This window comes from Colius striatus, chromosome W (genome assembly GCF_028858725.1).
Source record: "Colius striatus isolate bColStr4 chromosome W, bColStr4.1.hap1, whole genome shotgun sequence".
Lineage (NCBI taxonomy): Eukaryota > Metazoa > Chordata > Aves > Coliiformes > Coliidae > Colius > Colius striatus.
The window spans coordinates 1,728,627-1,752,525 of NC_084789.1; the positions used below are offsets into that span (position 1 = coordinate 1,728,627).

The 23,899-nt window shown below is 49.1% G+C and overlaps 1 protein-coding gene across 5 annotated transcripts in view; it reads left to right on the forward strand.

Moving 5' to 3' along the window:
* The first annotated feature begins 1,876 nt into the window (after nucleotides 1-1,876).
* The window catches only part of LOC133628560 (phosphatidylinositol 5-phosphate 4-kinase type-2 beta), a 31,207-nt gene continuing 9,184 nt past the window's right edge, over nucleotides 1,877-23,899 (forward strand). For 4 of the 5 annotated variants that reach the window (XR_009820745.1, XM_062016921.1, XM_062016922.1 and 1 more), the window contains exons 1-6: nucleotides 1,877-2,062; nucleotides 10,935-11,032; nucleotides 14,800-14,896; nucleotides 21,441-21,593; nucleotides 22,304-22,450; nucleotides 22,806-22,844. Coding sequence is in view for 4 of the 5 variants with exons in the window: in XM_062016921.1 (XP_061872905.1) it covers nucleotides 1,886-2,062; nucleotides 10,935-11,032; nucleotides 14,800-14,896; nucleotides 21,441-21,593; nucleotides 22,304-22,450; nucleotides 22,806-22,844 (711 nt within the window). In the remaining variant the exon portion in view is untranslated. Of the gene's footprint in view, nucleotides 2,063-10,934; nucleotides 11,033-11,989; nucleotides 12,114-14,799; nucleotides 14,897-21,440; nucleotides 21,594-22,303; nucleotides 22,451-22,805; nucleotides 22,845-23,899 lie in introns of those variants that run through there. The other variant, XM_062016924.1, reaches the window with a different exon arrangement.

Below are 23,899 nucleotides of genomic sequence, written 5' to 3' on the forward strand. Positions count from 1 at the left end.
ACTTAAACATAAGAAAACACTATTTCACTGTGAGGGTGATGGAGCAGTGGCCCAGGCTGCCCAGAGGGGTTGTGGAGTCTCCTTCCTTGGAGGTCTTCAAGACCCGCCTGGACATGTTCCTATGCAACCTGATCTAGGTGAACCTGCTTCTGCAGGGGGGTTGGACTAGATGATCTCTAAAGGTCCCTTCCAACCCCTACCATTCTATGATTCTATGGTATAGAGGAAGCCAGCGCATATATCCATCCCCTAGTACAGCCAGCCCCAGGGACGGTGTGTTGCTGGCCAAGTAGTCTCCACAAGAGCCATGCACAGCCTGGCATGAAACTACTATCAGATCAGGAGGCAATGGTATTGCTTCTCCTGGGAAAACGAGAACTTTTCCTGCTGGAAGTGATGGAGAGAGTCCAGCACAGGGCCACCAAGATGATCAGGGGACTGGAACGTCTTCCTTATGAGGAAAGGCTGTGGGAACTGGGGCTGTTTAGTCTAGAGAAGAGGAGCCCAATATGTAGCCCAATACTCTCCCACAGTACAGGAGCAGTTCCGATCTACAGAGGTGCTAGGTCTTCGTGCTGCAGCCCACTGTGTATTCTGGACTTCTGTCACCGTGAATACCTTTGTAATGAGTATGACCTTGCAAGTAAACCTTTGCTGCAGAACTCATGAGCCATTGTATTCTATTTTTAACCTATTGTCAGATATTCTTATCACCAAATTATGTCAGGTGGCAACTGCTTTCTACCTTGGGCAGATTAGATTTTTCATACTCTTTATGCAACAGAGCAACAGACTTATTTTTGTTAATCTTTAAAAATGGGAGCAGAACAAATTCACACGTAAGTTTTTTTCATGGAATTTGATAAAGTTATGGGAGTAATGGACAATTTGGGGTATGGGGTTGGAGAGTGGTGTCAGACAATCCTGCAAAATGCCCATATGACCCAAAGGAAGCTGCTTGGAAGGGAAAAGAAACGAGCAGAGCTGATACAGCAAATGTTTCTCTGGGATTTTGTAATGTAAGCAATGTGCATATGTACAGCTGTGTAGATCTTTTTCTTTATTAAATTAAGAAACTTCACGTTCTTTGTATCTTTAGGGAGTGGGAGGGACCGGGCCAAACTTCCCTGTCAAAAGCAAGAGTTGACAGGACCCCGCAGGTTGTTGCTGGCAGTAGCGGCCCTTCTGCCTGTGTATCAGAGCGCCGGCCCACCAGATCCGTCCCCGGTGCTGCCAGGTCGAAAGATGTCTCCCACCGAGTCCCCATGCAGCCGTGGCCCCGGTCCTCGCCCTTTAAACAGCGGTGCGTGACGTGTGCGTAAGTCCATTCATAATTCCAGGCATCTCGCTGCCCGTTTTGAACAGGGCGTGGCCCGGGTGGGAACGTCACACCAACTGGGCAAGACCATCTCCGGGAAGAGGATGATTTCTTTCTCCGTCCGACCTTTTCTGTCGTTCCCTCTCAGCTCATACCGTGCTGCGGTTCTCCCTCTTCCTGCTGCAAGTTGAGTCGGAGCCAGTCAGCGCCACGTTCCCCCTCCTTACCATCCAGGACTTCCCCCTCCCCGGCGGGGACATGGCACCTCCCTCTCCCCGCCTCCTCAGAGCGGGGCCGGCGTGGGTTTGGCCGGCCGTAGCGGCTCCTCCTCAGCGGTGGAGCGAACCACCGCGGGGGTGAGGGGGCAGGGGGAGGCGGAGATGGCGAGGGAGAAGCTAAGGGGCCCAACTGGACCAATGGGCAGGGGCTGATGGGGCGGGCGGTACCACTGGGAGGGGGGCCGTGTGTCGGGCCGGGCGGAACCATGCGGAGGCGCTGGTAGGGGGGGAGCCCGGAGGAGGGGGTTCGATCCGGCTTCTGGTGCCGCTGCTGGGGTCCGGGTCCGCCATGGCCTCAAACTGCGCGGGGAGCTCGTCGGCGGTGGGCGTCGGGGCGGCGCTAGGGTCGACTCTTAGCGCTAGCAAGACCAAGACCAAGAAGAAACACTTCGTGTGCCAGAAGGTGAAGCTGTTCCGGGCCTCGGAGCCGCTGCTCAGCGTCCTCATGTGGGGGGCCAACCACACGGTGAGCGCGGCCCGTAGCGGGCCCTCCTCCCCCCGCCCCTGGGCCCTCCCCAGTCCCTCGGGACGGAGCCCTCAGGCCAGGCCTTTTCCCTCAGAGCGCCCGCGCCCCCCGGATCGGGCCTCTCCCTCAGGCAGGGCCTTTTCCCGCCCTGCTCAGAGCAAGGCCTTCACTCCCCTCATCGGGCTTTGTCTCCCACGCCTGCTTTCCCCTTAAATCGGAGCCTTCTCTCCTGGCATCCGATCCCTAATCCTGGTCCTTGTCTGGATTCCCACTCCCAAGGCACCCCGGTGTCCGGACCTGCTGGATGCCCGTCTTGCGAGGAGGCTCTCCGGGGCATCTCCTTCCCACCTCTCTCCCTGTCCCTGCTGGTGCCTTTCTCCTGGGTTTGGAGCTCCTTTCCCAGAGAATCACCATCTCCGAGCGGTTTGGATTCTCCCTTGCTAGGTCTGGATGTCCCTCTCGGGCATCACCATCCTCATGCCAGGACTGGCATTAGGCTTCTCTGCAGCTAGATATTTTTCTTTGCCAGAGAATGCCAGCCCCCTCACACCCACCTGTCTGCCTGTGTCCTCTTCCCCAACACTCTTTTTTTCCCAGAACCAGGGAGGGGTAACGATGCCATTTTGGTTTGCATCCCTTTGTGTAGGGTGCTGTTACTCTGGCACACCCCTCTGTGGTTTTCAAGGCCCTGCAGACATTTGTTTAGCACCCACAGTGCTGTCCCCTCATTCAGGGCAGTCCTGACAGCCCAGAGGTCCCACACGCACAATGACAATCCTGTTCCTCAGTTGGCTTGTATGAGGACGGTTAACGTGTATCTCTCATCCCAGTCCCAAAATACAAAAGGGCCTTTTGGCCCCATCTGTCCCACCCTGTCTCCCTCTGACTTTTCGCTTCAGCTACCAGAACTCAGGCCACATCCTGGGCTCTCTGTCTCGGTTTCTCTGGATAGTGGTTGGTACAATTCTTAAGAGGGAGCTGAGAGAAAGACCTTTATAAATGTCTATGATGGCTCAGCTCTTTATCTCCTACAGAGGTTCCTAACACCATCTTTATGTTTTTTCACTGGAAAATTCTCTTGTCTGTGATGGCAGGCACAAATCTTGTGCTGGAAAGGAGGATTGATTTACTACTGCTCTCTGGGATGTGGGCAATGAATGCTATTCTAGGAGAATGTTCAAGTGGTCAAAGGATTCAGAAACCTCATCCCTTCCCAAATTAATATGTTTTTTAGGGCTTACAGACACCTATTTCTCCAGTGGATTAGTAGGTGTTTCGTAGAGAGTGAAAAGGATTTAGGCTTAATCTTTGCAGAAACAAATAAAACATACACAAAAAAGTTAGAATTGCATTTCTGGTTTGCCTGACAACAGAGTGAAAGCTTCCAAATGTAGTTCAAGACAGCGCTGTCTGAGTGAAAGGATGATCCAAGTGCTGCTCAGAGCCTTGCCCAGGAAGCAGGATAATTAATTTAATTAGACTTTGATTAGTGATGCTATTAGAAGCCCTGAAGAAATGGAAATCTGTGGGATTCTTCTGCATTTCATTTGTGGCCTCTTAGGGGCAGTTGTTGCTTGGTGGCAATTAGCCTTTTCTTTTCCTTTTTGGTGGCTACCTGGGTTTGAGGAATATGGCAAGTTTTTTAGGCACTGGATCAGAACAATATGACTTTTCGGAGCACTTGGCTGTGAAATATTTAGGCAAAGGGAGGAAGGCAAGCTGACAGTTCTGTATGATCGCTAAGCTAGTAATGAGATTATATGGAATGCACCTTATGAAGAAATTGCTGCCAGAAAGGACAACAGTATCCTGAGGGGCTAGGAACGAGGTTAAAAATTGTTCAGCAGTGACCTCCTCACCTTTGGACAGGCATCCAGGATTTCCCAACAAATCTTTACCAGTTCATTTTCCTCCACCTCTCTGCCACAGATCTCAGCGTGTGTTTGGGTGAGGCTCATGAGTGCCTGGGAGGGCTGGTGCTGGTGTGGCAGTGCTGCAGAGCAGGCTGCCAGCTGAGATGGCTTTGCTCAGCACACCAGCAGCTGCTCATCCTAGTCTGTGTTTGGGAAGTGATGGTGCTCTGGTTATGTGGGAAGTGGGATGGCTTATGTGCATCCAGCAGATGGGTCTGAACAGTTTAGAAATATTTTCAGGAGTATCTTTGGACTTTGTTAGAAACCTTTTGGGGAGGATGTTTAATGTTTGGCTTCTGAAGCACAGTTTTACCCAGAGGGATGAATCCCATATCTGTGGAGCCCTGCCTTGGGATCCTTGCAGTGGGAGAGGGAGAAAACTGCTATCAGCATAACCAGAAAGCTGTGCCAGGAAGATCCTGTCAAAAAATACTTGCAGTTGAGATTATTTTTTTTTGTGGACAGATCAACCAACCAACCATTTTATGCAATCCATCATTTCTTTTGACTGGAGAAATTCCCTTGGGTCCATTAACCGAGTCTGGCAACAGTTCGGCCCTGCCTTGTGTTTAAAGAAGCTTGTTAGCAGCTGATATGAATGCAGACAGTGATGGGTCTGGAGAGGATCAGGAGCAACGATGTTAGCACACCAGGAACAGGAAACTGGTTTCTGGAACACCAGTTCTGAGTATTTCTGTTTGAATAACAAGCTGGGTCTTGGCTGTCTTGGTGGTCCCCAGCCAGCATTTAAAGTGAATTAATCAGGATTGGGATGGGTCTGTGGCTGGTGTAAGCAGGGCCAAACGTGGATGATATTAGTCCAATAGCTACATTTCAAACTAGAAAACCATGGAAGGAAGGGGAGAACTCATAGAGATAGGAGAAAAACTTGGAATTACTTGATTTCTGAGCTTTCTGTAAGGCAGTGTGAAATTCAGCAAACGTAGGGACGGTTCCTGGGGAAGCTTTGCTTGCAACAGCTGTTGTCGTGGCATTGGAAGAGGGGATGCAGCTTCTCACTGTTGGTTACCTGCATGTTGCTCCGTGCACGTTCTCCATGGAGTTCCCCATGGCATGGGAGGGAAAGTTGTGATGGTTCTGGAAGGGAGAAGCCATCTTGCACCGAAGAGCAAAGATGAACAAGGCAGTGTTGTGTGATGCTCTGGAAACCATAGAAACAGCTGTAAGGTGCTGATTATAGAAGGCACGGGAAGCCCAGTGAATTTAGAGGATGTTATAGAGAGGTGACATTTGAGTTCATAGGAGCCGTGATGATGCTTCTCTAGGTGAGAGTTCATCGCCTGGAAATGATCCCCGGGGCTCTGTGGATGTTGGCAGGGGATAGACATAAACAAATCCTATTTTGTGTGGAAAAGGGTAGATCTGCTGGCTGTGTGTATCTTGCCCGAGGCAACCTCCTGCACTCCAGAGCCTCTGACTACTGGCTGAAACACCAACCCATCTCCTAGGACCTTTAGGAGTGGTGCCAGCCAGTACAAAAAAACAGCTCTTTAGTATTCAAGAGAAATAGCAACGTTGGGATTTGCAGCACACTTCTCCCATCTCTGCAGTGTTGTTTTTGGTGTTGCCATGTTAATTCTAGCCAGAGCAGCATCTGCCACATATCAAACATTGAAGTCCTATAAATTGGTACTGGCATCAGGTAAACAGCCCGTGTTTGTCCTTTCCAACACTTGTTGTGTGCTATGGCTCTAATTTACCTCGGGAGAGTGCAGCATATGGTGATGATGATGATCACCCGTGTCAATGATTGAGGCCAGTGTCTCTGAACCTTCTGATCCTGGAACTTCCTGTTAAAATAGAGATTCCCGGAGCCCTTTTCCTTCTTGGGACATGGAGAGAAGGTTTTTCTGGGTAGCTCAGCCAGGAAAATGAGACTCAGTTGCCTGCTCTGTTGCTGACTTGTGTCTGTGGGCAGGTTGTTGAACCTTTCCATTCCTCAGCTCTCGTTTGAACCCAGGGAAGCTGTAGCTCTCCCTACCTGCAAGTGGGCTGGGATGAGGAAAGATGCTTTGCAGCAGCCCCGAGGCCATGCTGACACAGTGGGTGACAGGTTGCCCTGTGCAAGCAGAGTAGCCCTGACTCATTCATCTGCCTGTGATGCAGCATTGTGCTGGAATCCTTTCCCACAGACTTCAAGGAAAGGCACTTCCTTGTTTGGGAAGAGGTGGGTTCACTGTCACTGGGGAATGCCTTTTTTTCTCCTCTTAAAGCATATGGGTCTTCCCAGAGCACTGCTAGAAATTATTGACTACAAGATTCATGCTTCCATAGCATCGTAGGGGGTATGTTAGCTTGGATACTGATTAATCATGCTCTAATTCATGGAAAACAGCTTTTTTTTTTTCCCCCTCAAACCATAGCCCAATTGCTGTACTGTGTTAAGCAGCAGCAGATTTTGCTGCAGACGTGGGTTTGTCTCCCTGCTGGTTAAAGTGAATTTGCTATGTGTCTTTTGCCTACTTCCCCAGAGCATTATAAAGTGTAAATAATGCTCGCAAAGTACTTTGACAGGCCTGATTGAAAGACTTTGAGAGGAACAAAGTCTTTTTATTTTCCTGAGCAAGTTCCTGTCGTAAAGAGCCCTAGAGAGTAGGCTCACACTCCATCATCTTGATTTTGTTAGTAAACAAATTGCATTTTCCCATCAATTTACTAATGGTAATTGCCACTTAGAGGCTACAGTCAGGTTTTGAAACAAAATTAGGCCTGGCCCGTTCGTTCTAACAGCTGTCCCCGAATGATGCAGAATATTGATGTGTCTTTCATTGAAAGAGGAATTGGCTTTGGTGAGGAAGCCAAATTATCAACTACAGATAAACCCAGACTGGTGTTGGTCAAGAATTTGAGTGACAAAGAAATAAAAGATGAACAGAGGGGAGGTGGTGCTTTCACAGCTCTATAAGGCCAGGGTTGGCTGTAGACTTCTCAGCAAAAATGAGTTGTGCTGACTGAGGCTGAAGGGCCATTCCTGCAGGGGGAAGGGGAGAGCTGCTGCCTGGGGAGCTGGAGAAACAGCAGAGCTGAGCTAACTGGGCAAATGGAGGAGGGGGGGGGGGGCAGTTGAAGCTTTGGAGAGATGAGGATCTCCCCTCCCTCACCTTCTGCTGTTGCCCCAAGCCCAGGTCCCTCCTTCAGTGGCATCTGGCTGCCTTTCCCTCCGTGGCTCTGGCTGGGATTGCACTGAGTGGTCTGCTGCCTTACCTGTCTTCACTGGGATGACCTGCCTTGCTTGGAAAATTGCTCCTTTGTTTTCAGAACATGGTGAAACCAGCAGAGAAATGTGAAGCATCTCTTTCTTAGTGCCCCTGCTGTTGCTTTGTGAAGATGATGATTGGTTTGTCTAAAATGTATCTTGGTTTTAAATCCTCTGAGCTTTGCTGAGAGCCTCCACGCCTGGTGCGTGTCTGAGCCTTTTGTCAGGCTGATGGACATGTGCTCTTCACACTGTCTCTGACCTGGGGAGGAGCAGGACCAGTGTCTCTAAATTAGCTGTTCTTAACTTTTTCTACTTTGAGGAGCTTGTAAAGCCATTGTAGTGGAGATTTGGAAATACCCCCAGTGCAGAGCACTGTGCAGCAGGGACCTGCTCTCCCCAGCTGCTCTGCTTCTCAAAATAGCCCGTGACTCCTCCAGTGAGGGACTGAGGTATATGACTGTGGTGCTGTCTGCTATTGCACCTCTGCTTTCCACTGCTGCCTCTTCCAGAACAACTCGCCAAGCCCAAGATCTTGCTGTCCATCTTGTGGCCAGCGCCAGCCCCAGAGATCTCCAGGTACAGGCAAACTTACTCCAGCTGGGTGACATCTCTTTGTGGGAGACAGACAGGTCAGACCCATGAGAGTGGGCTCCCCAGGAGCCAGCGATTGCTGGGTACCTCATTGCTCTGCACCTTGCTGTGACCTTGCATTCTGTATCATAAATACAGACACACACACTCTCTGCTATATATAATCTCCTGCTACACGTCTCTTCCTGGGGAGATGGTGAGAGAGCAAGCATGTGCCAGGCATTAGTCATGTTGCTCTCAGAGGCTGCTCAGATTCCACCATGATAAGCACAGGAGAGGATCCCTACAGAGTGGTGCTGTCTGCTGCTCTTGTTTGGGCAAGGTCTTCTAGGGTTTCACTTGGCACCATGCTGCAGGACCTGGCCTAATAACCCTTAGGAAAGGGGAACTGGATGCTGAGGATTGTACTGTGAAAAGGGAGGGGTTGGGATATCCCTTTTCCAAGCCAGTGTGGAGGCTTTTCATTCTCCTTTTTGGCATCCTGAGGAGAGTGTCAAGCGTGGGAATTGCTGTGGGAACATTCGGTGCATGTCCCTCTTGCTTAAGAACTAAACAAATAAAGAAAAAAATCCAAACAAAAACTGGAACAAGCCCACAACAAAACAACCCTAACCAAACCCATATTTGCTTTCGAACTGGTGTCAGGAGCACAGGCTTGGTGGCCATCTGACCAAGAGCTGTCTTGTGCACCAGAGGGCAGACTGTCAGTGCTGAGACTAGAAATGACTGGTTCAGCTCCTCGGTGGTGATTCTGGTCCCCAGCACAAACTCCTTCCTTCTCCTTCTCTCCTCCAGAGCCGGAATCCTGAAGCATCCAGAAAGCTGTGCTGGATACAGCTGGAGGAGGGGAAAGGCTTCTGGGGTAGGGGGGAGGATGTTTTTGGCTGTTGTATCTTGGGAAGAGTGGGGGCATCTTTGAAATGAGACATCGTATCCTGGTGCATCATTTCTGCAGGTCAGGAGAGTTACAACAGATACAACATTTGCTTTGAGGTTTCTGCTTTGACAGAAGTGAGGACACCCAGTGATGTCTTGACATCTCATTTTGCTGACATTTGTGTCTAAATTTCTGGCAGGGAGGAGACAATCTCCAAATTGCCGTTCTCTCTCAGCATCAGCACCCTTCCTCCACCCTGGAACAAGCTGATAATAGCTTGTTTGTGCCTTACCCACCGCTGAGAAGAGGGCTGAGAACAGGCGTGTCTGAGGAGCTATGCTGCCGGGCTTCCCCTCCTGTTAGACAGCAATAATTAGTGGCTGGAGGCAGCGCCTCTTGCTTGATACAGATTTAGCTGTTTTCCCTCACCCATCACCCTGGGGGAGGAAATCACTGCATGATGCTCCCTGATACAGCTCCCTGCAGCAACTGGGAGCTGGACACCAGGATGGGGGAGATCCCTTCCTCACCAGCACTCCTCTTGCCTTTCCTCTCTTCTAACTGTGACTTGAGGAGCCACTTGCTCAGTACAGGATTGAGCCTTTAGCTTAAACCAGAGGGTATGGGCCTCCCTGCTCTATTGTGATTACAAACAAGGGGAGGTATGTGACATTATTTATTCATTCACCTGTGCAGCATCCTCTATACATCCCAGTGCTCCTGGGTGCTGCTATAAAGTGAATAACAGGGCATGCAGGACTTTGAACGGCCACCATGTCTGCATCTCACGGAGCCATGGCCGGTTTCCTTTCTGTTTATCTGCTGTGTGGGATGACTGTCTCTGAAAATAGTCATCTTTTCTCTTTGCAGCCTGTGTGTCTTTCCTCCAGTCTGACATTTGTTAAATCTGGTCTGGTTTCTCCATTGGTAATGATGGAGAAAGGATGTGGAAAATATGTACCTTGTCAAACACACTTGCTCATGTAATTAGACAGCTCAGTGCATATCTCCAGAGCTGAGACCTCTATGGTCCTTGCAGTATTAAACCATGCCACAGGTCCTGCTGCAGAATGGCTCTCTCATGCCTCCTTTTGTCTCTGCCTCCTTGGAGGAGATGTGACAGCAGCTATTTGGATGTTATTGTGTGTCCTGTTGCATGCAAAGAACTGGAGTCTGTTTCCTTAGGCTGATGACTTGGACCCTATTGCCAGTCAGCAGGGAGATGCTGTGTGCTTTCCAGGCATGCTGGAAGGCACTTGACCTGCCTAAAACTGTGTCTGTGTTCGGAACAGACCCCAGGCCTGACTCCCCGCTGCTGCCAGTGTAGTCTTGCTTTTCTCCAGCATTACCTGCTTGGCACAGTAATTATGGGAATGGAGTTGTAATGAAATTGCTTCCTAAATCCAGCCTGTTAATAGCAGTTCAATCAGATGGGACTTCTGTGAAGTCTATGAATGAGTGATGCTGGGGCTATCCTCAGAAAAGGCAACTCAGAAATGTGCTGTTTCTTGACCTACTCTTGAACACTGGCACAGCCTTGTCAGTGCATGAGCTTGTCTGGAGCAGAGGAGCCAGATGGAGTCCAGAGGTGGATTTTTTTTTTTTTTATTACTGATACTCTCACTGCTGGGTGCTGTAGCGTGAGCCTGTTTGTACAATAGTAGCTGAACATTCATTCTTTTGCTTCCCTGTATTCCTGTGGCTGGCACACATGACTAAGGAGCAAAACCAATCTAGTGGAATGACTCATCCCTTTAGAGAAGGTGGGATAAGAGCAACAAAAGACAGTGAGCATAGAAACAGCATCCACAGGAGAGCTGTGCTGTACTGCACTAAAGCTACCCAGAGCCTGTTATGACTGGTAACGTCCAAGACTTTGGTTATCTGTGATTCGTAACAGTGAGATCTAGTTAAGAAATTGTTTGATGCAACGTTTCCTAAATAAAGGCAAAGGTGTTTTATGTCAACCAGAAAATCTACTGTTTCTTAGTGTGTAGGTTTGTCTCAGTTCTGTGCTGTGGAAGGTGAACAGATGAAAGAGCTGAGGCTGGCTCAGGAGTACTTGCCACATGATGGAATGAGGTGCTTCTGTGGCTCATAACCACAGTGTTGTCCAGGTTGTTTCAGCACAGCAAGTTGCCCTGAAAGTCTAATGGGGTATATTGTTTCAAAAACAGCTTCTGGGGTATTTGGCATCCCCATAAGTTCACTGACAGTAACTGAAGAACAGTGGGACCTGGGGTTTGAGTCTCCATTTCCTTTCTCTTTTAGATCAACGAGCTCAGCAATGTTCCCATCCCTGTCATGTTGATGCCAGATGACTTCAAAGCCTACAGTAAGATTAAGGTGGACAATCATCTATTCAACAAGTAAGTAGATGCTTTCTAACTTGTCTCTGTGATTAGAACTCTTTGCTGCAGGGGAAACTGGCATGGTGAAGGCCTTCTGGTTTGTTTCCTGTTGTAATGCCAAGAGGATCTGGCATGCCTGGACACATGCCCCAAGTCTGTACCCTACCCAGACCACCCACCAGGATGTGGCAGGAGTCAATCTGTCACTGAGATGCTGTCTGATGTGGTGAGATTTGTATCCTTTGAGCAATGAGGAGTCTGGTGAGGCCAAGCTTAAGAAGTGGCACTACTACAAAACTAGTTACACATAGATATGCACTGGACTGGGTAGAAGACAAGTAACGTTTTAGAGTGCTAGGGCTGGAGTTTGCTGTACCTCTGGGTTATGCACAAAGCTGATGCAGGACTGGCTCTTGACTCCTGCTGTGTGCTGTTTGAGTGTCCTGTCTTCACCATCAGAACCCAAATCCCCAGACCAAAGAGGAAAGGACAGGAGTTTGCTCCTTACTATCTGCCAGGTTCCTTCTCTGAGACTGTTCACAGAAGAACTATGAAGCTGCATTATACCCCTGGCCCATGGGGCTTGTATGGAGTTACTCCCTTCTCCTTTCCCCAAAAGATCACCTTTTAAAGCCATGATTGTGACTGGTGCTCAGGGCTGTGTTCTCTGCCCTGGCTCCATGTGTGCAGGTCTGCAATGCTCCCTGATTAATGCTTAAGCTTCAGGGATCAGCTTTTGAGAGTGGGAGTGTGATTCAAAAGTTTGTCTTCTCTGGCACCTACAATTTGCAGTATTTGCTCTTCCCTCTTCTCCTACACAGATTTTAGTTTCCTGTACACTAGTGCAAAGGATTCTCATTGAGAATGAACTGACAAAATGTCCAAGTAGGACCATCCTCTCTACTTCTTCCCACTGGGCAGAAAAAGAGCTCTGGTAGGCAGTAGATGCTGGGAATGCTGTCTGTTGTCCACTCTCCTGTGCTATGGGGAGGCCCCATTCCCAGCTGGTGAGATCTGGCAGCAAAGCTCATTCTGTAACGGATGGGACTGGTCTGGTGTCACACTGGAGCTGTTTCACCCCCTCTCCTCTGCACTCTGGGTGAGATGGTTTATCTTGTGTTGACCTTTCTATTGATGCATGAGTGATCTGATCTGAAATCAGAGGGCCTTCCTCTTCCTTTTCCTTCAGCTTTTCATCTTAAATAGTGTTGTGGTTTAGGCCCATACAGGGACAAAAGACCACAATTAGACTTAAGTACCATAGACTTGGAGAACTCCCAAGGACAGGGAGGGCTTAATTGCCGTTTATGGTCCCAGACAAAACAGACCAGGCTACTCAGCTTGGGGAAGAAAACAAAAAATTTAATCCACCATAAACCAAAACATAACAAACAGAAAACAACACAGAGTGGTACAATGATGAAGAGCACAACCAGCCCTTTAAGACCACCTTCTCCCCACCCCTCCCCTCTTCCCGGGCTCAGAGCCCTGATCCCAGTGTCTTTATCTCCTCCCCCGCTGAATGGCTCAGGGGGGCAGGGAGTGGGGGTTTCAGTCAGTCTATTCTGGATGGCTCCCGCTGTTTGCCTCTGCACGGGCTGCTCTGACGGGCGTTCATCCCAAGGGCTGCAGCTCCTCTTTGCCTCCTGTGTGTGTCTCTGTGGCCCACAGGCACTGCACGGCCTGTGCTATGGCCCCTCCTCACAGTCTCCTGACCATCCAGGTGCATTCACCTGGAGCTGCTGGTGCCTCTCAGTCCTGCCATTGCCCTCCATGGGTTGCAGGGGCACAGCTGTGTTCTCTCCACGGGTTGCAGAGAGGTCTCCGTTCTGTCGCTCCTCCTTCCTTCCTCCTTCTCTGACTGAGGGGTCTCTTACACCTCCTCACACGCTTCAAATTCCCATCCTTAAATAGTGCTGGCAGAGGCGCCAGATTGACCCAGCAGGGCCAGAGGTGGGTCTGAACCCCAGAGCTGGGGGAAAGTCTGAGAACTCTTCACTGGGCCTGCACTGCAGCCCTCTTCCCTTGTTACCAAGCAAAAGTGGCTCCTCACAAACCATGGCAAACAGTAACAGTGTGCTGCAGGGGGCAGCTGTGTTACTGAACAGAACAAAGTAACAAAGGAGGAGGAAAGAGAGAAATGATTCTGTCAAATTTGTTCTTGTGACAGGGGAGATTGTTCTATAAGACAGACATGCTCATCCAAAGAGCCTGTTAGTCAAAAGCTGGATCCTACCAGCATTTCTGGGAACAGATGATTTTTGTAGGCATCCAAAGCAGCAAGGTAAACTAATGATGGTAAGTACTTGCAGAATAGGGCCCTCATAGGTAGGTGGGGGCTTGGATATCCTGAGGGTTTAGCAGTAAAGTGGGAGAAGAATTGAGCTTGATTTCACAAGCTGATCATTACACAATGTCATGATTTGACATGACAGCCTTTTCTGGTAAGGGGAAGGGACTGTAAAGATGGCTCCTGTAAGAAGCTGCTCGCAACTCTCCCCAGCTCTGAGCCAGACCCACTTCTGGGGCTGAGCCAATTAGACACCTCCACGATCACGTTTTAAGAAGAAGCTGGAAGAGGAGGTTTCTTCCTCTATCTTCTTCCTTCTTCTGCCCCTTCTTTTTCTTCTGGCTGGTGGTGGTGCAAGGAGTAGGAACAGTGAAACAACCATGCAGACTCCAAGGTCAGTGAGGAAAGAGAGGAGGAGGTGTGCTGGAGCAGAGACTCCCCTGCATTCTATGGAGAGAACTGGTGAAACTGAGATTTATTTTCATTTCTTTAAAGACCCCGCATTGGCGGTAGAGACTCATTTTGATAATGAGCCCATATCAGGGGCAGAGACTCACTTCATTAAAGGCCCCGAGCCAGGGGCAGTGACTATGGCTGGAGGAGGCCGTGTCCCATGGGGGGGGGACAACCACTTCACTGCAGACCCCGAGCCAGGGGCAGTGATTTTTTTCTTTATCACTATGGCCGGAGCAGGCCGTGTCCCGAGGAAGGGACCCAATTTCCACAGCTGTAACTGTGGGGAGGAACCCACAACAAAGCAGCTCATTAAACTTATGCCCAGAAGAGGCCTTGTCCCGAGAGAGGGACCCTGTAACTGCAGAAACTGCAACCGTGGCAAAGAATCCACGCCAGAGATATTCACCAAGGACTGCATCCCGTGTGAGGGACCCTGTATCGGCAGAAGCCGCAGCTGCTGGGAACAACCCACACCAGAGAAGTTTGTTAAGGACTGTGTTCCGGGGGAGGAACCCCATATCGGAGCAGGGGAAGAATGCCAGGAGTCGTCCTCATCTGAGAAGAGAGAAGCGGCAGAGCCCATCTGTGAGAGACTGACCACATCCCCCACTCCCTGCCCCCCTGAGCCGTTGAGGGGGGAGGAGGTAGAGATATCGGGAGCAGTGAGCTGGGCCCGGGAAGAAAGGAGGGATGGGGGAGGGAGATCTTAAAGTGCTGGTTGTCATTTTCTCATCATCCTACTCCCTTTTTGCTTTTATTCCCCTCTGTTTCTTGTAGAATAAACTTTCCTACTTTCCTCTCTAAGTTGAGTACTGGAGTCTGTTTTGCCCAGAACCGTAATTGTCAGCGAGCCATCGCTGCCCTTGTCTCAATCCACAACAACCCTGCTTATCTTTTTATTCCCATTTCGCTGGGGCCTCTGCCATCCTAACGAGGGTGGGGGTGAATGGGGGACACTGAGCAAGAGACTGTTGTGGTGCTACTGTACTAGTTGGGCCAAACCATGACACACAATAATATCTTTTCTGCTTTGCCCTAGGGAGAACTTGCCAAGTCGCTTTAAATTTAAGGAGTATTGTCCACTGGTGTTCCGAAACCTCCGAGAGAGATTTGGGATTGACGATCAAGACTACCAGGTATTGTCTCTTCTCTCCTTGCCCTCCTAACACCTTTCCCTAGGACAGAATAACCAAGCTGACAGAGGAATCATGATATCATGATCCTTGTGTGGTGAGTGTTTAGGGGGTTACAATCATGGTGAGGCCTCACAGGAATTGAGTAGATCTCGCTGTGCCAAGCACTGGGCAATTGCAGCGTGAGAAGATGGTGCTTGCTCCAGCAAGCTTACAGTCTGGGCACAAAATAAGAGGCAGCAGATAGTTGAAGACAGGCAGGAACTGGAGGATAATAATGATCTAGTGCAGAACATCTGCAAGGAAAATGAGTCTGTTGTGTTTCTACAGCTTGAGGTGCTGCTTTAACCAGGTGCGCGTGCCAAGCAGCAGTACTGTTGAATTGAGTTCATCAAGGTGGCTGCTGCTTTGGGATGTGTCTCCTAAGGCCAGAGGCTCAGACTTGCCTTGGAGGGAAGAGACGTTTTCTTGTATTAATACTGCTGGGCTTAAATCTAGTGAAACAGAGATGTCACAACATTTGCTGCTACATCAGAGCCATCCTTCTATACACAACTCTTGGTCTTACAGACACAGGAGAAGTGTAGTAACAGGCTGCTCAGAGATCTCTTAAATGAGGGAAAAGCCAGTGCAGAAAAAGAGGATGGCTTTGATAGCTGCATGACCTTTAGCAGGCCAAGTGTTAGGTAATTAAACCCAATATCTTTGGCACTCTGCTGTGGTTGATAACAACTGGCGATGCACCAGCACGTTCTGGCCAAGGGCTTCAACTAAAATATTCCCTGGAATCCACCAGCCCAGAGACACTTCAGCACTGGTGAAAGCTTCTTGCCCTCTTCCCTTGCTTTACCTGCAAGCTCAGCCATGCTTCCTGCTGACTGTTTTGTGGGGAGAGGAGATGGGAGCAGAGCTGCTCTTGCTAATCCCACCAAACTGCTTTCTTCTGGTTGTGTGTGTGTGCGCCCACAGCCACATACATTTGTATATACGACCTCTCTGACCATGTCAAAATTCTCCCTGATTAGATTATTACCTGATATCACCCTGTTTCAAGGTTAATATAATAAAGAGATCTGATTTCTTGCTCCAGCTACATGGCTTCTTGCACTGAGTGAGGTACTGGATCTACGGGATCCAGTTTCTGGTCTCATGTGGCATGGGGTGAGGAGCAGTTGTGTAGCACCTGCTACACCATGTTCTGCCCCTTGTTTCCGGACCAAGGAGGGAGCGCGCTGGTCCCTCTGTGAGAAAGAGTGACCTCAGAGGATACCAAGAACAGTGTTTGGGGGCTTTTTGCTTCTTTGTGTAACTGCATCTCAGTTGCTTCTCTCCTGGTTGCCAGGGCCCATCCTACTCTGCTGCCTGTTCCCAGGCATGCCAGGCACTCTGAGGGTTTCTGCTCAAAGTAAGACACGTTTTTTCCAGCAGAACTGACAGTTTTCTTTGCTTTTTTTCTGCAACGGGCTGGCCACCCCCAGGAGGAACAGCAAATACCGTCTGTGTGTCATAGCTCCAGTCTGGGTAACTTCCTATCTGTTGATGGAGAAAGAGCTGAGCCCAGCCTTAGGAGGCAGGTGATGTTCCCTGTGCCTACCTGTGCTCAGCACCTTGGAATTACCTGGGAGCCATGTGTTGCACACACAGATCTCTCCTGCTCCTTTTCTTTTCAAGACACAGCAGCTCAGTCCATGCTTTTCTTGAGCACATGCATGTGAGATTATTAGTTTTATTTTTTCCCTCTTACCATCAGGCCTGTTTTCTAGGCAGGAAAAGTTCTCGTTTTCCCAGGAGAAGCAATACCATTGCCTCCTGATCTGACAGTAGATTCATGCCAGGCTGTGCATGGCTCTTGTGGAGACTACTTGGCCAGCAACACACCGTCCCTGGGGCTGGCTGTACTAGGGGATGGATTTATGCGCTGGCTTCCTCTATACCATAGAATCATAGAATGGTAGGGGTTGGAAGGGACCTTTAGAGGTCATCTAGTCCAACTCCCCTGCAGAAGCAGGTTCACCTAGATCAGGTCGCATAGGAACATGTCCAGGCGGGTCTTGAAGACCTCCAAGGAAGGAGACTCCACAACCCCTCTGGGCAGCCTGGGCCACTGCTCCGTCACCCTCACAGTGAAATAGTTTTTTCTTATGTTTAAGTGGAACTTTTTGTGTTCCAGCTTCATCCCATTACCCCTTGTCCTGTTGCTAGCTACAATAGAAAAAAGGGATGTCCCAACCTCCTGACATCCACCCTTTAGATATTTGTAAATGTTAATAAGATCTCCCCTCAATCTCCTCTTCTCCAGACTAAACAGCCCCAGTTCCCGCAGCCTTTCCTCATATGGAAGATGTTCCAGTCCCCTGATCATCTTGGTGGCCCTGTGCTGGACTCTCTCCAGCACTTCCCTGTCCCTCTTGAGCTGAGGAGCCCAGAACTGGACACAGTACTCCAGATGAGGCCTCACCAGGGCAGAGTAGAGAGGGAGAAGAACCTCCCTTGACCTGCTGGCCACACTCTTCTTGATGCATCCCAGAATGCCATTGGCCTTCTTGGCCACAAGGGCACATTGCTGGATCGTGGTTAGTTTATTATCAATCAGGACTCCCAGGTCTCTCTGCAGAGCTGCTCTTCAGCAGTTTGACCCCCAGCCTGTACTGGTGCATGGGGTTGTTCCTTCCCAGATGCAGGACTCTGCACTTGTCCTTGTTGAATCTCATGAGCTTCCTCTCTGCCCAACTCTCAAGCCAGTCAAGATCCCGCTGAATGGCAGCACAGCCTTCTGGGGAATCAGCCAGTCCTCCCAGTTTGGTGTCATCAGCCAACTTGCTGAGGGTACACTCTGTTCCCTCATCCAGGTGGTTGATGAAGATGTTGAACAAGACTGGCCCCAGAACCGGTCCCTGTGGAACTCCACTGGCCACAGGCCTCCAACTCAAGTCTGTGCCATTGATCACCACCCTCTGGGCTCTGTCATTCAGCCAGCTCTCGATCCACCTCACTGTCCACTCATCCAAGCCACACTGCTTGAGCTTTCTGATGAGGATGTTATGGGAGACAGTGTCCAAAGCCTTGCTGAAGTCAAGGTAGATGACATCTTCTGCTCTCCCCTCATCTAGCCATCAGGTTATGCACTCATAGAAGGATATCAGGTTGGTCAAACAGGATTTCCCTTTGGTGAGGACATGTTCACTCCCCCTGATAACCATCTTATCCTTCAGTGTTCTTGCATGCGCTGAAGTCATTAGCTTTTAATTATTTTTTCTTCCAGTTCATCCATTATAGTATACTTTAGAATTCTTTTTCTGAGTTCCTTTTAAGAAATTTTAAGAACCACGGGAGCTTACATAGAAGAACCCACACTCTTTTTGCTTCGCAGTATCTGGTTTTTCATTTACACATTACCTGTTGCTCTGAAGGATTACTTCTCCCATCTTTGGGGTAGAGCAGTTTGGCTCTTTAGAACTGTCCAGTTGGAACAGAAAGCAGAAAACATTCATTGAGCTAAATTCAGGTGGGTGAAATGTGATGGTGTGAGTGGGAATGGAGCCAGAGTACTAAATGTAACACCTGAACTGTGGAAGAGGTGGGAGTGACAGGAAGGGAATGAAATAAACCTGAGGGCTGTGAATTTCGTAATGTCCATATGTGGTCATGGTTTCTTCCCATCTCCTCTAGAAGAAGAGCTCTGTGGTTTTGAGGTGAGAGATGATTAAACCGTGTAGCATGGACTCATTTGTGAATGTCAGCAAGAAGTGAGGTGGTTTTTTTTTTGTCTGGCTTTATTTTTCTGATGATTTCTAAAGCCATTAGCAGGAGGACAGTTTTTTCCCTTGCTTCATTAAAGTTTTAAAAGCTTTAAATGCTTCATTCTGAAAGGAAACCTCTCGACTCCCTTGCAGCATGACACAGTAAATCCGTCTTTCACAGCAGGCTCTGCCTGCGGGTCTGCATCTGCAGGCTCCCTCTGCTGTCTGCTCTTCAGAAAGCTGAGGGAAGGAGAGAACAGTGTCACTAGCAGCTAAAAAAATACATCATGAAATGCATAGTCCAGCTCTGAGATCTACCTTGAGCCGAAGACTGCTGTGCAGGGATCAGTACCACTGTGTTTCAGAGCACAGCCCTCCCCATCTGCTAGCACCAGTAGTGAGGAAATGGCAGTGAGAGCCTATACTGTTGATTAATACGTCTTCTAAACAAACACTGGAGACTGGGCTGGTGGAGTTGGAAAGCAGTTGCTGAGAATTGATGGAGGAAACAAAACTGGTGACTGGTGACCTGCTTAACTTAGTCAGGAAGGTGTGAAGAGCGGTGGCTCTAACGGTGAGTGAGGCTCACAGAAAGTCCCCCTACCTGGGGAAGGACATCAGAAACAAAGAGCTCATGTGATGGCTCAGGGAAGGTGTGTCATGGTTTGACATGACACCCTTTTCTGGTAAGGGGGAAAGGGCTGTAAAATGGCTCCTGTAAGTAGCCTGTAAGAAACTCTCCCCAGCTCTGAGCCAGACCCACTTCTGGGGCTGAGCCAATTAGACACCTCCACGATCACTTTTTAAGAAGAAGCCGGAAGAGGAGGCTTCTTCCTTCTTTTTCTTCCTCTTTCTTCCTTCTTCTGTCCATTCTTCTTCTGGCTGGTGGTGATGCAAGGAGTAGGAACAGTGAGAGAAACAACCATGCAGACTCCAAGATCAGTGACGAAAGAGAGGAGGAGATGTGCTGGAGCAGAGACTCCCCTACATTTTACAGAGAGGACTGGTGAAGCTGAGATTTATTTTCATTTCTTTAAAGACCCCGCATCGGCAGTAGAGACTCATTTTGATAATGACCCTGTATCAGGGGCAGAGACTCATTTTGCTAAAGCTGACCCTGGACCAGGGGCAGCGACTCATTCTGCTAAGAACCCGAGCCAGGGACAGAGATTCACTTTATTAAAGGCCCCAAGCCAGGGGCAGTGACTATGGCTGGAGGAGGCCATGTCCTGTGGGAGGGACCCAATCACTTCACTACAGACCCTGAGCCAGGGGCAGTGATCTTCTTCATTAAAATTATGGCTAGAAGAGGCCATGTCCCGTGTGAGGGACCCAATATTCATAGAAGCTATAACTGTGGGAAGGAACCCACGACTAAGCAGCTCATTAAACTTATGCCCAGAAGAGGCCTTGTCCCAAGGGAGGGACCCTGAAACTGCAGAAACTGCAACCGTGGTGAAGAACCCACGCCAGAGATATTCACCAAGGACTGCGTCCCATGTGAGGGACCCTGTATCGGCAGAAGCTGCAGCTACTGGGAACAACCCACACCAGAGGAGGTCATTAAAGACTGTGTCCTGGGGGAGGAACCCCATATCGGAGCAGGGGAAGAATGCCAGGAGTCGTCCTCATCTGAGAAGACAGAAGCGGCAGAGCCCATCTGTGAGAGACTGACCACATTCCCCCACTCCCTGCCCCCCTGAAGCATTGAGGGGGGAGGAGGTAGAGATATCGGGAGCAGTGAGCTGGGCCCGGGAAGAAAGGAGGGATGGGGGAGGGAGATCTTAAAGTGCTGGTTGTCATTTTCTCATCATCCTACTCCCTTTTTGCTTTTATTCCGTTCTATTTCTTGTAGAATAAACTTTCCTACTTTCCTCTCTCAGTCGAGTACTGGAGTCTGTTTTGCCCAGAACCGTAATTGTCAGCGAGCCCTCCCTGCCCTTGTCTCAATCCACAACAACCCTGCTTATCTTTTTATTCCCATTTCGCTGGGGCCTCTGCCATGCTAACGAGGGTGAAGGTGAATGGGGGCACCAAGTGAGAGACTGTCATCATGCTTTGCTAGCAGGGCCAAACCACGACAAGGTGGTAGATACTTGCTCTGAGGTTTGCATGGGATTTTCCAATTGTGCTGCATGTACAAAAAGAAGCTGCAATGTTTCGTTGCTAAGGGTGGAGTCAAGGATGTAAAGACAGATGCTGCTACCGAGCTATTTATACTTAAAATCTTTTCTGTCCAATTGTAAGAATAGCAGAATCTGAGAGTGGGTTTTGGTTTTGGGATGAGCAGTAAAGAGTTTCCAAACAAACGAGACTTTTGCCAGTTTAGACTGCTTTTTGATGGAAAAGAAGGCAGGCCATTTCATTCATTTTGCTGTGTTTTTCCTTAAACCTTGGAAATATTCCGACTAATCTTAAAAAATATCTTCAAAAATCCATGTCAGGTGTTGGAACAAAAACACATAAACAAATAGAAGGCCCAGATGAAAGCCCCAAACCCTGTATCCAGACTTCTAAACCATTGGGTTAATCTTGGTAGTGCTGAACACCCAAGGATGCTTTTTTATTAATGCTCAGGATTGGATTGTGTTTGCAAGTGTGCTCTGAAGCTTGTCCAGGACACTGTCACGATAACAGAGGCAGAGCACAAAGTCCCTTGGATGCCTTTTGTTCCATAGCCAGGTTGTGGAGCTGGCCCTGGTCACCCATGTCTCATCTGCTTTCCAAGCCTACTCCTCTTTCTTCTCCAGGGAGGTAGCAGCTTCTGCCTCTCCTTCCCACTTCTTTTTTCATTCTTGTTCCCTCAGAACTCGGTGACACGAAGTGCCCCAGTGAACAGTGACAGCCAGGGCCGCTGTGGGGCCCGATTCCTCACCACCTACGACAGGAGGTTTGTCATTAAGGCTGTGTCGAGCGAGGATGTGGCAGAGATGCACAACATCTTAAAGAAGTACCATCAGGTACGGTGAGTCTGGAACCCTGGGAGGGGAGGTGGCAAACACCTTGAGGAGCATCTTGTGATTTGATTCACAGTGTGCAACCTGGAAGAGCTTGCAGATAGCTTTTGCAGAAGAAAACAGTGTTCCTTGGTATCTGAGAGACAATTCTGGCACAGCTGCATGTTTCTTCACAGTGCTGAGTCCCTTCACAGCTCACTCTGTTCCATACATTAATGAATTATGGATCCCTGGTACCTGAGATCTGTAACCATACTCCTAATTCAGTTCTTTGAATTAGACTTTCTAGAGGGGCCAGGGAGGAGACAGTTATGTGCAACAGGGAACTGGGGGGAGCAAAGTGGGACAGCTGGAAATGTTCTACCCTGGTCCACCTTATCTTGCCAGTCCATCTGCTCTTTACTTTCAGATGCACTCACATAAAGTGAAGTTAGCCAGTGCCAACAACAGGCTCGCCCCACTGAGACCGAATGATAGACATGCACACACAGTGAGATGCTCTCTCTCAGCTGAGGGCTGGAAGATGCCCTAACTTGCCTTTCTTGAGACTCTGGGAGCCATTTGCAAGCCTACTTTCCTTTCACATTGGTGTCAGATGGCTGGAAGCTGGAGGCTTTGCTATCACCTTCTTGCTGAGCTTGTGTTGTGTCAGAGGTGGGGTTTGTATGACAGTACTGTCTTTCACTGCCCTTCCCTTCCCCGCTCTCCTCCAGTTCATAGTGGAGTGTCACGGAAACACCCTCCTGCCCCAGTTCCTTGGCATGTACCGGCTCACCGTGGATGGGGTAGAAACCTACATGGTGGTTACCAGGAATGTCTTTAGTCACAGGCTGACTGTGCACCGCAAGTATGACCTGAAGGTGAGGGTTTGGAGGGCAGCCATGGAGCTGAGGGCTCCTTTTCCAGGAGGGTGGGAGTTGGTCTTTGTGACACCGACTTGACAAGATTCTGGGCTTTACTTTTTGTTCAAGGAATTAGCTTTTTGGGGCTCTGGATGGGGCTTCACTTGAGGCTCAAATGTTGTTCCATTCCCCTATCCTGAGTGGCCTGCACTACACTGTGTAGATATCAGTCTGTCTCAGGCATGAAAAAGGGACTGAGCACTGATTTTAAAAAGACTCTCTTCTTCTGCATGGAGGAAATGAATGATGTCTATGAATTCTTGGAGAACATGGCATAGTACAGCAATGCTCTTTTCCTTTATTCTTTCACCAGGGCTCAACAGTATCCAGGGAAGCAAGCGATAAAGAGAAGGTATGAACCATTCCTGGCCAGCCTTTCCTTCCTCCTGGTGATTGGAAGCAGATGAAATCCAACTGACTTCCCTTTTTCAAAGGGGTATTGAGCAGAGGATATTAGATGGGCCCTAAGTGATAACCTGGTTCTGTCCCACCTTTCAGACTGTGCCCAGTAACTGCTCAGGGAGAGATGGTGCAGATCTGGTGCTGCCCTGCCCTACTCTGTTATATTGATGCTGTCAGGAGTGGGGGGAACTTCTTGGGGGACAACCCCACAAGTACCAAATGCCACATTAGTGCAATGGTGTCTTAATGGAAGGATTTCTCCATAGTAGTCCCTCTGTACCAAACTGAGTCAGGTCAGCACTTAGCTTTTGCAACAGATGCTTTTATAAGCTAGCCCAGCTCCTCTCAGGTTCTTGGCATATCTCAGCATGTTTTTAAGTTTGCCTTCTGTTGCCATTAGAGAAACTTATGACTAAGAATCCTACCCCTGCAAAACTTTGGCTATGATGCTGCCATGGAAAAGCCCTGTTGAAATCACAGCAGTAACTTATCGTGCTACATGTTTACACATGGGATTTTTAGGTTTGGGACTGCAGAGTAAGTCTACTCCAGCCTGCCCTAAAATTAGATCTTTGGCACAAGCCAAGGAGCTCCCATTGACACTGAACACTCTGGCATCAAGGCATGGTTTCGTTGTGCACCAATGTCCCCAGCTTCCTGCCTGTTTACTCTGTAGCTTTCTCTGCTTATGCTGTTTCTCTCAGCCCATTCATAATAGATCTATATAAAGCCACCACACGCTCATATGTCATTCTAAGAAGAAAATAATTGAATTCCCAGCTGCACAAAGAGATTGTGTGTTCTTCCATATCCGTGGGAACTCCTCAGGGCCTGCTGCAAGCAGATGCCTCAAAAAGCAGTGGATTTCATTTTTTTCCTCAAGCCTTTAGGGGGAGAAGCATTTTTCTTCCAAGCTCTCACCCCTTCCCCCACAGTCAGAAGCCAATACAATGCATTTTTTTTTCTATTCTGAGAGCTGATTGGACCATCTCTGTCTGGAGCCCA